Below are 15,856 nucleotides of genomic sequence, written 5' to 3'. Positions count from 1 at the left end.
CCACCATACTCACACTACATAATCAGATCCTAGATATTTCTTTACAAAGCTAAGCAAACCGAAGCTTTGGAAATAAGATTCTCCAGTCTCTCAATTCTCCAGCCAACATTAGCCCTGAATACTAGTCAGCAACAGTTGCAGGCATGGATAAAGCTAATGCTCTGTAAGCTAATGGTACCAACATTGACACCTAACATGCTCACTAGTTGCTAAAACATGGAAATTTTTCAGCAATAATAAAAATCTGCAGATTAAGGCTAGAAACTTAGCCATTCATGGGACCAAGAAAATAGGAATTTTCAACATAATAGTTTATGAAATTAGTAGGGTTAGCAGTTCGGCTCTTTTCATCCAAACCCTATTAAATTAAGCTCACGTGCCCAGGAGATAATAACCAACAGAAAAAAAGAGAAGAAAGAAAGCAGCAGCCCAAAAAAAGGTCAGCCCTTGGTTCTTTATATATGTAAAGCAACTCTTTCATTAACACTTCAGATCCCACCATCTATGCTTCCTCGTAATGGGAATGCTTGGCACGTATCCATGGAAATATCATCAAAGAAGCCATCAGAAACAAAGATAACAAGGCCACATTACTAAGCTTTCCAACTTCCATATCCAGTAATGCCTAAACCTCTCACATCCTGAGATCATCATCACTCTGCAGCTTCATCTCCCATGCTCTCTTTACTTCGTCCCGCATGTCAGGTAAGGTCTGCAGATCTATACGAGCATCTCTCTCTTCTTTCATGACCATTTTATGCGAAGGATCAGTGGATTCACCCTGAATTGCATCTACTTTGTCATCTGTACTCAAGAATATAGAGGAGCGCTCTCTGGTGTCCTCTTGCCCAACAGTCGTGTTAAACCTCTCATCCTGCCCTTCTGTCACCACATTTTTCAAGTTGATGTTATTATCTTCCTTAGAAGCTTCAATCTCAACTTTAATGTTGTGATTTTGAACTGAGTCCCTGCCGGCAGTTTCATTCTGGAGAGGCACACTGTTAGCTACAGCATCAACCATCGTTGAGTTACTGTGTGTTTTTGTTTGATAGCTTGATACAACTGTTGTTGAATTGGCCTGTGCTTTTACATGATTGTTAGTTACAGATGCTGTCGTAGAGTTGGCCTGCGATTCGATCTGATTGCTCGTAAGAGACCCCTCTGAATTATTTAATCCAACCTCTGATCCTTTTTTCTCAATAACAGTCTCATTCATGGTTGGATGATCATTCCAGCTGGTCTCATTCCCAGCCAAAACAATACCTGTAACATTATCCTTGGAAACATCTGCTGCTCCAACACTCGAATGACTGCTACCCGTGGAACCATCATCCGCACCATCAGCCATATCATCTGTGTCCACATCTTTCTCCTCAGTGTTTTCCATTACTTTCTCACCTGCATCACCATCTTCACCTTCAGAATTTTTTGCTTGATTTTCTCGGCGTACAGCACTGGATACATCGTCTCTTCTATAACTTTCTTCACGTGCCTTGTGGGAAAAAACCTCTTCAGGGTCTTGGTCATCCAACTGTTCTGTTTCCTCCCCCTGACCATCCTTGTCTTCTTCATTGGTCAATTCTTCTCCAATCTCAGCTACCTCATCAGCTCTCTCTTGATCCTCTTGCTCATCAGCTCTTTCTTGATCTTGCTCATCTATCTCATCATCTCCATCTCCTCTGGCTTCTTCATCTTCCAAAGCTTGTCTGGCTTCCTGATCTTGTTCTTCAACTTCTTCGTCGTCTTCTTCCTTGTCATGGGTCTCACTCCCAGAAACGTTCTCCTTGCCATGAGGGAGATCCTTCCTGCCAAACTTTAACTCTGGCTGGTTCTCGGCTAGCTTGTCCCAAGTCCCTAAGTTCTTCTCCTCTAATGCCCTTTTCTTATCATAAGAATGCCTCAACTGGTAAAGCAGCCAGAAGCAAACAGCAGCCAAGAGGCACAACTGAAGAACATTTTTCACCCTGAATCCCTTGCTCCTCTGGTTCCTACTGGATACCTGCCTCATCATTGTGACTCTCTCCTATGAAGTTTACTCCAAACTATTTCCTGAACACGATATTGTTAAATTCCTCACTTCTTTTGAACTATCTCCTCCACACAATATCAGAACCAATCAGACCACAAAGAGACAAACCTTCATTCACAAAGGCACCCCTTTTATCTGAGTCAATACAAGCAAAGAAACATTCTTTAAAAAATTCAGGCATTGATTTTTTTTTTTTTTGTCATCAAGAGAAGAATAGCATGATCAATTAAATAGAAATACTCAAGGACATGAACAACCGATATTCCTTTAAGGAACATGAATCGAAATTATCAGAAAGCACAGCATGCGAAACAAAAAAAAAAATTAAAATACAGATCTTTCTACACATAAAAACCCTAACCATCCAAAACCTGTTCCGAATCCAGGTTGTGAACTACATCAAACCAGTTCTAAACTTAAAATCCCCAAAAAAAGGCAAAAAAGCAAAGGACACGGTACACTTCCTTCCGAAGAAACAAAAAGAACAAGGTAAAAGGGTAAAAAGGAAACCCTACCCCTTTCCCCCAAAACCCACCTAAACCCAACCCCTAATCCCACTAAAAAACACATCAAAATCCAATCTTTTAAACTCAGCAAGCTAGTTCACATCCCAAAACCCGATTTGAAGCAAATAACAGCGAAAAAAAAACAAACCAATCGTACATAAAAAAACACAAAAGAAACCAACTCTAAACGACCAAAAACCTCGGAAAAAAAAAAGAGAAAACCTCTAACCACAGAAGAAAAAAAAATAGAAGCAGCGAGCTACCTTAAGGAAAGCGGCTCCTTTCCCTTAGGGTTTGACAACGGAGAGACGAAAAAAGGATTTCTCCACTCGTTGGGAAGAGAGACACAGCGTGGCTTTGTTCCACTAGACAGCGCGTGAGAGAGAGAGGGTGTAGCCTTTATAGAATATAGCATTTATAGGAAGTAGGATCTATAATAAAGTATTTGAGAGTAGGGGGAAGAGCACTCTTTTAAGTCAAGAAGAACTACAAAATAATAAAATGACTTCCGGGGGGTTGGGGGGGGGGGGCCATAAATGCTTCGCTGATAAGAAGGGCTCATCGAGTCACGCCATCGGAACGGTGCAACTGTCAGGGTGTCATGCTTGATGATGCTTCCATGACCGTCCCCTGGGCACTACTATGTGAACCAAGTACGGCCATGGTGGATTCCCCTGTGACCATCTCACTTTCTCATGATCAAGTACCGCAAGTATTAACCACTAAAAATGTGCCATCTATTTTTATCACAAAATTTTTCTATGGCTTAGAACATATTTGGATATTTTTTTACAGAATTATACTGAACATCCTATAAAAATCAAATTTATTAGTCTATCCATCTTATAATTTTTTAAAAGTCTTCAAATCCAATCTAGATTCTATCTCCTCCTCCTCCTCCTTTTTCTTTCTTTCTTTCTCTTCTTCTTTTCTTTTTTTTTACTTAGACGGGCGTCTCACAGTATGCGAGTACAAAAACATCTAATAAAATCAGAAAACATTATATCATAGAGAGTCGTGGGCAACTCTTCCCCCTGCATCTACAAAGTGATGTCTGAGTGACCGGCCGCATAAGAAGCCATTCAATCAGCGGACTCATTTGCCTCCCTATAAACATGTCTGATCAGGAGGGCGTCAGTCACCATCTCTACCCATGGCCCAAATATCATCTAGATTCTACCTTTCAAGATACAGCAAGGAAAAAAGATTAAAAAAAAAAATCTTCTTGTAGAAATTAAATTGGGTGATATTTGGATATAGAAAGAATACAAATTTATTCTTCAACACAACAAAGGATAGGTTTGTATTATGGCACCAATCTAGACTGATTAGCATGAATTGATTAGCAAGAATATGAATTTTCATGGATACCATGTAACCTAACTTGACTTATGCGCAATATGATTCTTGAATCCAGGAAATACATCTGAAAGTGTCTCAAGCACACATTGAGACAGATTTGCAGCTGCTGGAGACAGATGGCTCTCAGGAAACTAGACTTGCTGAAGTAAAGAGGCTAAATTTAGGGAGAGATTAGATGGATTGGAGATAGGATATTGATCTACTAATCCCTATTTTTGGGGCAAGAAAATCTAATGAAAGATTTAGATGTAGATCTCTGACATCCTAAAAATCGATGGATTACAAAGTCCAGCACCCTGAGGAAGGTCTATGATTTCTGAATCATTCAACTGGTCTCTTGATCCTTTCATATTTCGTTGATATTGTCAGTGTGCATGTGCGATGCACGAGCCAAATACTTGGAATGGATGATGCTCTTTCTTTCTCTTTTTTTTTTTTTTCCTCCTAACGAGGAACGTGGAATGATGCACCTTTTTTTCCTGATGAGGAACGTGGTGCGGGCGCATGTGATTTTTTTTAATAATCTATTTAGAGCAACTTGATGAGGTCACTCTCGATTTTGATAAATGCCTTAAAAAAAAAAAAACAGCGGCTTCACAACCACTCATTTTCAGAATTGAATTAATGAAAATGAATCATGTTCATCCCTATATCCAAAAAGATAACACGACTTCAAAAATTTATATACAAGTTGAGCCCCAGATATGGTAGAATATAAGAATACAATCTTATGATTATGTAAAAAATACTAGGAATTGAATAGAGTATAATATACTAGCAAAATCTTATGATTTGATACAAATACTAATTTTGAATATAACCATCAGATCCTATAATTTTTGGAAGTTGATCTGAGATATAATACCAAAATTGTGCATGTAATATGTGACAACTGTGATATTATACCAAGATTATGAATATAATATGTGATAGCTGTGATATCCAATAACGTTTATACTATAATAGGTGAGATTGTACATGTAATACCCCCTCCTCAAGTTAGTGTGTGTAAATCCGTAATATCCAACTTGCGTAGCAGATAAAAAAACTGATCATAGCCTAAAGCCTTGGTAAAAGTATCAACATGTTGGTTGTTACTTCAAAGGAACTAAGTATGGATTATCTATGCTTGTATTTTTTTCGAACAACATGACAATCTATTTTTATATATTTTGTCCGCTCATAAAATACAGGATCGACAGCAATATGAAGTGTTGTTTGCTTATCATAATAGAGACATAGGTTGAGGATGGTGCAAGTCAAAGAGTAAAGCTTTGACCCAGACTAATTCATAAGTGGTAGAGGCTATTAATCGATACTCAGCTTCAATGGTGGAGCTAGAGACAATACTTTGTTTCTTTGTGCGCCATGAGATAGGACTATCACCAAAAAAGCAACAATAATCTGTAACAAAACGGTGAGTAGCAGGACAAGTTGCCTAATCAGCATCACAATAAGCATTGAGATGAAAGTTGTTCGAAGCAGGCAGGAGGATACCAAAGCCAGGGCGTGATTTGAGGTATCTTAAGACTCGAAGACCAGCATCCATATGGGGTTGGCATGGTGCTTGCATAAACTAACTAAGAAGATTGACAACAAAGGTAATGTCTGGACGAGAGATTATGAGATATATCAAATGACCTACAAAGTGTCTGTATGGTCTAGGATCATACAAAGGTTTGCCAACATCAGGTGATAACTTTAAATTTTGCTCCATCTGGGTGTGTGCTGATTTAGCACCTATAACAGCTGCATCTTTAAAAATATCTAAAGTATATTTATGTTGAGAAAGAAAAATATCTTTACTAGAGCGTGCAACTTCAATGCCTAGAAAGTATTTAAGTGTGTCAAGATCTTTAATTCGAAATTGATCTTGGAGGAAAGATTTAGTGGAAGCAATGGAAGAAGAATCACTGTCAGGAGTATATCACAACATAAACAAGCATAATAGTGATGTTGCCCTTAGATTTGAGGGTAAAGAGTGAATAATCGGCAATTGATTGACTGAAACCAGCCTGAAGTAGTGTAGTGGAGAATTTGGAAAACTAGTTACGAGAGGCTTATTTAAGACCATATAATAATTTGTTGAGGCAACAGACTAACTGTTCTCCTTTCTCCTCCTTTTGAAAAAAATCTGATGGTAGTTGCATATAAACTTCTTCATGTAAATCACCATGGATGAAGACATTATTCCCATCAAGCTAGTACAAATGCCATTGTTTGGTGGCTGCAATTGCAATAAGACAACAAACTGTGATCAATTTGGCAAGAGGAGCGAATGTTTCATGGTAATCTAAGCCTTCAACTTAAGTGTAGCCTTTAGCAATAAGTCTTACTTTATACCGTTCAATACTACCATCGGACTTGTATTTGATCTTATATACCCATTTGCATCTAATGGCATATTTGCTTAGTGCAAGTGGCATCACGGCCAAAGTGTAATTAAACTCTAAGACCTTAATTTTATTGGCCATAGCACCATGTTAGTGAGCATTTTTCATTATTAAGGAAAAGGACTTACATTCCTGAGAAGAGGAAATAGAAGCTAGAAAAGCACAATAAGAGCTGGAGAATTTATCAAAGAAAAGATAATTTTAGTGTGGATACTTAGTACATGTCACGAGGTTGTTTTGGATAATTTATCACCGTTGTGTTGCAATGTTGTCATGCATCAAGTGTTGCTGAACTTTTGTTAGGCTTCTCAAGCGAGCCATCAATAGAGCCAATTTTATTTTTGGCTAAGGGAGCAGTCTTCATGGCACGCCTCCATAGAGGATAATTATTACCGGTGAAGACATGAGAGATCAGGACCATGCCTAGGTTATCTGAGTAGTGGAGAAAGAATAGTGATGTTATATTAGCCCTAAGATTGGAAATAACATTAGAAGAGGCCATGATTATCAAATAAAGAATAGAGGGCTAAGAAAAACAAACACCGAGAGGATGATAGGAGAGCAAGAACGAAGGGTTGACTAATCAAGAAAAAAACCCACTCTAATACGATGAAAAATTTGTATTGAACATATGATTTGAATTGCCTTGTTCATAGCACTAATGTACTTTATATACAAGTTGAACCCCCAGATATAGTAGAATACAAGAATAAAATCCCATGATTATGGAAAAGATACTAGGGATCAAATATAGTATAATACAATAGCAAAATCCTATGATTTGATACAAATAATAATTTTGAATATGACTCAAATTCTATGATTTTTGGAGATTGATTTGAGATATCATACCAAGATTGTGTATACAATATGTGGCAGTTGTGACATCATACTAAAATTATGCATGCAGTATGTGGCAGCTGTGATATCCAATATCATCTATATTGTAATGGCGAGATTGTGCATGATGCAAAGCTGTAATACAGCTAATAGCAAACTAGTGAAGATTTATTTATTCAAAAAATAGAGTATATTTTGATATATTAAGATAGGATTTCAAGGTTTTTTTGGCCTTCCGATAACATGCGGTACTAGCCGATTAGGCTCGGCACGTTTCTCTTTTCTATCTTTGTATAGTTTTTTTTCCCTTATTCCTTGGTAATGAAGTCAAACTCCGAGATTAGAGTCAGCATCTCGTAAGTAGTTTTTCTTAGAAAATTGTTTCTAAGCGTAGAACATTCAAAGACTTAATCTTAAAAATTTAAAAATAAATATATATAGGCACCCCTCAACTAATTAAGATCTGTTTCAAACATCCTCTCAATTTTGAAAAGTTTCAGACAAACCTTCCGAGTTTCTCAATTGTTCCAAACTGATGCTCCGACTTCCCTAGCTGATGGTGCTAGCCTCCCATTACATACCTCCACCTTTTTTTAAAGTATGGATGAATAAAAAGATTTGGAGTGCTTTGAGGTCTATGCAGCAAGTCATCCTTATTTATTGGCCATATACAAAAGGTACTTTGAGATATATGCAGATGGATAAATGAAAGATTTAGAGCGCTTTAAGATCTATGCGATGGGTTATCCTTAACTATGGGTCATGTATACTAAGAGTGCTTTGAGATATATGCAAGCAGATAAATGAAAGGGTCATGTATATTTTAATATTTGCATGGTGGGTGATCCGTAACTATCGGTTATATGCTAATGGTGCTTTAAGATTAATGCAAGCCAATGAATGAAGAGGTTCTGAGTGCTTTGAGATTTGTGCAGTATGTATTCCTTAACCACGGGCCATATGCTAAAGTTGCTTTGAGATCTGTACAGACATATGAATGAAGATGTTCGAAGTGCTTTGAAATCAATGCAATCATTTGAACAAAAATATTTCGAGTGTTTCGAGATCTATGCAGTAGTGATCCTTAACTATGTGCCATATACTAAGAGTGCTTTTGGCATGTATGCAAGTGGAGAATGATAGGATTGGGAGTGCTTTGAAATTTAAGCAATAGGTAAGCTTTAACTATGCACCATATACTAAAGATGTTTTAAGATCTACAAAGGTGAATGGGTGAAGAGATTTGAAGTACTTTGAGAACTGTGTTGGATGATTCTTCATTATAGGTCATATACTAAGGATGCTTTAAGATCTACGCAGGCAGATGAATGAAGAGGTTTGGAGTGCTTTGAGATCTATATGGTGGGTTATAGGCCATATACCAAGGGTTCTATGAGATCTATGCAGACAGATAAATGAAGATATTCAGTGTACTATGAAATTTATATCATGGGTGTATACTAAGGGTGCTTTGAAATCCACACGAGCAGATAAATGGCGTTTGGAGTGCTTTGAGATCTATGACTTAAATCCATAAACAACTAATATGAAGGGTACTTTGATTATAGTACAAATTTATGCTATCATATGATGGTCACGTTATATAATTTTATTAATGAAGATAAATAGCAGAATCAGTTTAAAATAGTTTGAAAATTTAAAAGATCTATTTGGAATTGTTTAAAATAAAGAGCATGCTAATTTTTTTAAAATAATGGCTTGGAAGACCAAGGATACGCTTATTTCAAAAACACGACGCAGGCTTTCACGGGTTGAAGGAAACAGGCTGGACTAAACCCATTGGGGCTCCAGTTGGCTATTTGATGGTTGATTAGTACCCGAACGGCTAAATTATTAAAGGCGTCTTGGCACGTGGAAACCGAGTTTTTTTTTTTTTTTTGGTAAAACGGTAGCTCACGCTAATTTGGCGTGAGTGGAAAAAGAGTTTTGGAGCTGCGACCAATCGGCTTAATCTTTGGTTATACCTGACGGAATATTTGTACGCAAGAATTATTAAAACAGGATGGTCGGGCTCGGTGGACACATAGTTAGGAAAACGTGGACCTTAAAGCCATACTAACCCATTTTAATCTCATTTAGGAAAAAATAAAAAAATATAAGTAATATTTAAACGGAGTCAAGGAAGCCGGATAAAAAGAGAAAATAAAAGAATATAAACAACGCCGGCTGGCGGACTCTCCAATTCCAACAACGGAGGAGAGAGGAGGCCATTCAATTGACCTGCTTCTTTTTTTCCCTCTTCTTACGGAGACACGAGAGAAGAGAAATAATTAAAATTTTATTTGAATGATTAAAATGAAAATTTATAATCAGTAAAAATATAAAATTATAGATTAAGCTAAGCTTCTATTTATAAAATTTTCAAAATAATATTGGAGTGGGCCGGCCTGAACCTCGAAAAAAAAAACCTGATGAGATTTTTTTTGTGGAATTTGAGTGGACTCGGTCCAGAACTACCTCTAGTTATTTATACATATAGGTTTAGCCCAATCTAGAATTCTAAAATTTTACTGATTCGATTTATTAATTTTATAAAATTTTTAGTCCAACCATTTAAATAAATTTTAAAAAAAATTGGTATCTTTGGTTCGTATGACAATGGATAACAAGAAGATGGAGTTAGACAATGCCGAGATTGGCCAATGACAAACAGAACTTGATACTTGACAAAGAAAAAGTAAAAATATACGGAGAAAAAGAACAATTGCTATCTGCACGGCTCCCTGGTGCCGGCCAGATGGGAGCCCACCCATCTCTTCTTTTTTTTCTTTTTTTTCTTTTTTTTTTTTTAACTTCTTTCCATCTCTTGGCTTCACCGCTTTCACCATTTTTATTTTGTTTTTGTTTCTCTCTTTCTCTTTCTTTCCTGGCCTTTCTAAAAAATTTTGAGTATATTAAATAATTTGGAAAAAAATAGTTCTAAATCATGTTAAATATCCGATGCATCAAAAATTTGAATCGATATCCAATCTTTTTTGGGTCTAATATTGGCATAGCTATATAGTTTTAATTGGATTTAGGTTCCAATTTGGATCTAATATGTTTATTTTAAATTCAGATAATGGACATGGCACCTCTAGGACAACTAAACGGTATCAAACAGGCGCTGCCATGCACCAAAGACGCTCTAAGTTCAACTATTGTGCCTTTACTAGGATTTGAAGTATCATGATTATCTCACGAGGAAAAAAAAGCCTTTTTGTGAAGATCATTCTCCAGAAACTATTATTTATAGAAAAATTTAAAAATTGGTTGGTCACATTTTAAAATTTATTTTAATGATATAATATTTATATTAAAAAAATAATATTTTATACTATTAAGCCTTTAAAAGATAAATGTGATAGATGATTGCGTGACCTCCATGCGCGTATTATCCGATTTGGCCTTCCATGCTACATGTATGTATGTATGTATATATATATATATATATATATATATATATATATATATATATATATATATATATATATATATATATATATATATATATATATATATGTGTGTGTGTATATATATATATATATATATATATATATATATATATATATATATATATATGTGTGTATATATATATATATATATATATGTATATATATATGTATATATATGTATGTACATATATGTGTGTATATGTATGTACATGTATGTATGTATATGTATGTATATGTATGTATATATATGTATATATATACCTGTATACATACACTGTATATATGTGCGTGTGTGTATGTATGTATATGGTGGTAATGCTGCCAAAAAAAAAAAGTAATATACTCTGTTGTTTTTACAAGCATGGCTCGTGGCAGCCTTTTTTTTCCCCTCTTTTTTTAAGCTTTTATCCTTGCACTCTAGCAGCAAGGGAGTACCGTTCTACAACTTTGGTCTAGAGGAGAAAATGAATTTGGATTGAGGAGATAGGGGGGAAAATGATGGACGGGTGAAACGCCAAGATGAAGAGAAATTTTGTTTTTGTTTGTTTTTTATTTTTGTTGGCTTTGGCAGGTATATCATACAATATGTGTGCGAATACATCAAATAAAATCAGAAAACAAAATATCACGAAGTGTCCGAAGCAACTCCCTCTCTCCGGCCCATAAGGTACTTCTATAATGACTAGCCACATAGGCGGCCATCCAATCTGCAGCTTCATTGACCTCTCTAAAAACATACTTGGCCTTAAAAATTTGCTTCTCTAGAGCCTCCAACAGTGGAGAAAGGCCAAAACATAAACTTAGCTTGATCTCAATGTTGCCGATAGATAGTAATTTAAACTAAAACATAGTATAGTATAATATAGTATAATATATTATTATAAGTATTTTAAGCTCATGCCATTTACTTGTTAAAAGCACCATCTTACGAGGCAGCGAGCACACGAAGAACTGAAGAGTGTGAGAGGGATTTTGCTAAATCAGCAGCATGATGTATGATTTCGCACGTGCGAATATATATCCATATGCTTGATGTACATCAATTCTGGGCCATGTCTTTACACCGATGCTAAACCATGATGTCCATGGGAAGGATCATGTATATCAATTCTGGGTCATCTAATTGTAATGCAATGAGGAACAATTTAACTGATGATTCTGAGTTCAGAAATAGGGCCTACATATGAAGGCCTCGCATGATTTTGGCTCAAGGTCCAACAATATGTGTTGGAAGCGTATTCCCGGACTTGTATGCACTCTGAGCATAATATTACCTTGGCAAGTTTCAGTCTTAGATGAGAAAGGCAGCCTATCATCTAATTATAAAAATATGAAAATATGCAAATATGCAAATGGGTTCAAATTTAATACGAATCAGTATGAATGCGCCTCACACTAGACCTAGAATATTTGGCGAATGAGAATCTATAAAGCTAACTTTGTTGTGATAGGCACGAAGAATAATAAAAAAAAGAAAAACCGGAAAAGAGTAAGAAAAGAACAAGAGAGCACAATAATTATATGGTTCGGTCTATCGACCTACGTCTATGAGCAAAAACGATGCAAAAGCTCTATTATAAAGAAAAAGATTATAGAGTATAAGATTTCCTCATAAACTCAAATCCCTAATACTCCCAATCTCTATAACAATCAATTACTCTCTTTTTTTGGAGTTATAAGAGATATATATAATAGAGTAAATTTACTTAGACTCGAACAGATATTCGCATAATAATTAGGTTAGACCAATATATCTATCATAAAGTAAGTGGATTTAGACTCTAACTAGTATTTTTAGTCGATTTAGACTCGATCTTCTAAAACTTGTAAACTCAAGATATACTCAACAAATACCCATAGTAGCTAGAAGTTTACCGAGTCGAATATATTAAAATCTTTCTCACCGTCTCTCCTACTCCTACCCTTAAAGGCATCAACCTTTACAAATACTAATCAAGCACAAGCAATGCTTGAACTTATCAACTAGAAGTGATCATTCTCTTCATTCAGAGCTGCAACCCATTCTGCAGGCTTCTTATTGTTAATTGCATCTTTCTCATCCTCAACAGCAATGTTGTACTATTATTGTTGTTGTTGTGATACATAATCCCATATAATCCCAGGATTTTTTTCTCTTCCCATGGCATTTGAAGGTGTTTAGTCGATATGGGTTATGCTCAAATAAGCTACCCAGTCCACAAATTCAGTAAGAAATCTATCCTCATCCCACGATTAGTCAAACAAGTCCTTAGTAACCTAAAAGTTATTACTCAAATTAGTCACTCAGCTGGTAGAGATGTTTTATCTGCCATCCAAATATTCATAAATAAAAAAAAATGAAAGAAAGCTTGCATCTCAAAATTCTTATTGTTGTTTTCAAAGAATAATGGTGGGATCACATCCAATTAGAAATATCTTATAAAACCACGGCACAGTTTGGATGAGAATTTCATCCAATTAGATTATAGCTAGTTTTCAAAAAACAAAATAAGGCCTTTGTCTTCTAAAAATCGTCGGAAACATATAAAGAGAGTTTGAGTGTGCTCTTTGAACAAGTAGGTTGGTATTTGAGTAAATGTAGATTTGGAAATTAAAACTGAAAAAAAGAAAAAATTCTTTGAACCTTTTGGCAAAATTCCTTTTATCATAACAGAGTAGATGAGCACACCAAATTCTACTTTAAGAGAGCATAGCATATAACATGCCTTAAAATAGAAAGCATTCTACCAATTTTTTGTGTGTTTTGTTTCTTATTTACATGTAGATAGTCTTTGAACTCTGTTAAATAAGAGAAATCATTCCAAATCATTATAATTAGTGCTACTCTACCATTAGGGCTGCAATCAAGTCAAGTTGGATTGGTCATGGGCATTAATCTAAATCTAATCCATATTCGAATCAAGTCAAAAAAATTGAATCCAAATCTTATCCATTTTCATTTGGATTAGATTAGATTAGATCGGATTTAGGATTTTTTTTTATTAATCTATCGGATTTTTTGGGTGAATCAGGTTAAAAATAGTCCTTATCTAATTATGTCATAGATATATTATAAAAAAATATCAAGACATGTTGATATTATCAACAAACTATGTCATGTAGAATTTGATTGACAACTTCATCATAAAAATTATAATCAATAACATGAAATAATCATTACAATCATTAGGTTCGAGGATAATCGTGTAAGTTTAGAAGGATTATAAGATATTAATTTCAAGTCGGTTCGAGTTTAGATCTAGGTATTTTTCAACAAGCTTGACCTGATTCCAAATAATTTTGGTTCAGATTGGATAACTTTTTTTTTTCAAATCAATTTCAAATTGGAAATGGGTCAATCCAATCCACATGCAGGCCCATTCAGCATATAGAATTCATAATGGTTTGGACATTGCCACTTCAATACTTTGGGGGCCATGGCTCTCCAGACTCCAATATTTTTGCTAGTATTTATCTATTTCAGTTCTCTTTTGCCTCCTAATCCACTTGCCATAGATAGTGGTCAACCCCCTCTTTCGGGACTCTTTCTTTGTTGTATGTCATGTAACTATCAAATAGAGGCCACATATCTTATCTCGTTTTTTAGCCAGAACGTCCTCTCAACTTACGAATGAACTCGGGCATTTATCCTTTCTTTCTTTTTTCCATCTTGATTTCAATGTAATAACTCTATCTCTGATATCGCTCAAAAAAAAACAAAAAACAAAGGTTATACTACTGCTAAAGCATCCAAGTATGGTAGATCACCTGTCCCACTTAATGGCTCACCTCAGTCTTGGTCAACGATATGTCTCAAAGACCATTTGCTCACAATTTATTGCTATTATCAGTTCCTTGACAGATTTTTTTCCTTTCATGTCTGTAATTTCCATTTTAATCTGATATCATTGAACTGAATAGCATTTTATTGTTTTAAAGGCAGATTTTTTTTTAATTAAACAAATATAGTAAGACAAAAGATCAAAACTTTGGTTTGATAACAATGATTCTGTTTTACATGTATGTACATAATATATTTTTGTATATGGTACGTATGTTATGTTTATGCAACATTACAATTTTCTTCTAACTAACTCGGTTTCCCTTAGAATTCAACCATAGCTCTGCCCCTGAACCTAGCTCAGCAGATCTAAAAGTTTTGATAGGTATAATCCATAACCATGGCTTAAGGGAATACAAAAATAAACCGGCAAATGGTTTGGATCCTCTATGGTGCGTATTTTGCGCCATAGTGAGTTGTGCTGCTTTAGATAGCCGCTCTGTTACCTGATCATGAAGATGCATGATTGTCATTAATGGCACAGTGGATCATATTGCATTGCGTGCCATACACCGATACACAGCATGCGGCTTTTAGATGTTTGATAGTTATCTATCTCTATGATTGGATAAACTGATAGATATCTAGAGACGATGTGATGCAAAATGCACATCATAGAGGATTCTGGCTCGACCGATTGGCTATTTTGTATTCGGAGTGAAACACAATATATGTTCTATTTTGTATGGTAAATGTGACTTTGCATGATTTTTGCTCCTTTGTCCTATGTTATTGTATTTAATTTGCATTGGAAATATGTTCTTTTTATTTTTTTTGCAATCTAATTTGGGGCCAAAGACAAAGCATAATTTATGTAATAATCCTTGCAAAATAGCATAGTCACATGTTGCCGCTAGAATCCGAAACGAAATATTGAGGTGAACAGGTGAGGTCAATTAAGCTCCGAGATTGAGAGTTGGACTGATGAATGGAGCATTGGCGACGACTCTAACTGAACTTTGGTGATCCTAGACTGACTGAAGTCAGAAAAAGAAGTCCTCTTACTAAAGTTTGTCTGGCCGAAAAATAGTGGAAGAGAGAGAGGCAGAGTTTAAGAGAGTGAGAGAGAGTGGAGAGGAGAAAAGTTTATCTCAGGTACCCAGTTCCTCCTTTATATAGGATGGATCGACATTTCTTACTGAGACTAACAGAATGTGTAATAATTGCTAGATAACATCTTCCACGTTATGCACGTAGCGACAATCGTTTATGTGAAACCTAGTGGACTGGGCCCTGTCCACTTAATAAGCCTAGCCAAATTTTAGCCCAAACAAAAAATAATGTATGTGCTGCGCACGTGTGAGCTAGGAAGAGACTTCTGATGAGAGTCTTCTTCCTCCCGAGTTCATCGGATAGAATTCAACTCCGGGTCGAATTTCAGTCGCGGCCGAGCTCTATTTAGAGCTCCTCCCATCCTTCCTCCACCCCCACCGAAGATCCAAGCCTGAGCG

The 15,856-nt window shown here is 35.7% G+C and overlaps 1 protein-coding gene across 1 annotated transcript; it reads right to left on the bottom strand.

Moving 5' to 3' along the window:
- Positions 1-252: 252 nt before the first annotated feature.
- LOC103715711 (uncharacterized protein DDB_G0286299-like) lies at positions 253-3,044 on the bottom strand. Its single transcript, XM_008803443.3, has 2 exons — positions 2,799-3,044; positions 253-2,164 (listed from the first exon to the last, which is right to left on the bottom strand). Exon 2 carries the CDS (start codon positions 2,009-2,011, stop codon positions 635-637), a length of 1,377 nt encoding a protein of 458 aa, XP_008801665.2. The 5' UTR covers positions 2,012-2,164; positions 2,799-3,044; the 3' UTR covers positions 253-634.
- Between the last annotated feature and the right edge of the window lie 12,812 nt (positions 3,045-15,856).

This window comes from Phoenix dactylifera, unplaced genomic scaffold (genome assembly GCF_009389715.1).
Source record: "Phoenix dactylifera cultivar Barhee BC4 unplaced genomic scaffold, palm_55x_up_171113_PBpolish2nd_filt_p 000503F, whole genome shotgun sequence".
Lineage (NCBI taxonomy): Eukaryota > Viridiplantae > Streptophyta > Magnoliopsida > Arecales > Arecaceae > Phoenix > Phoenix dactylifera.
This window is presented reverse-complemented; position numbering and strand designations above follow the sequence as displayed.

What these genes read in the sequence shown, in the direction of transcription:
- LOC103715711 (XM_008803443.3), bottom strand. Translation starts at nt 2,011, where the DNA reads ATGATGAGGCAGGTATCCAGTAGGAACCAGAGGAGCAAGGGATTCAGG.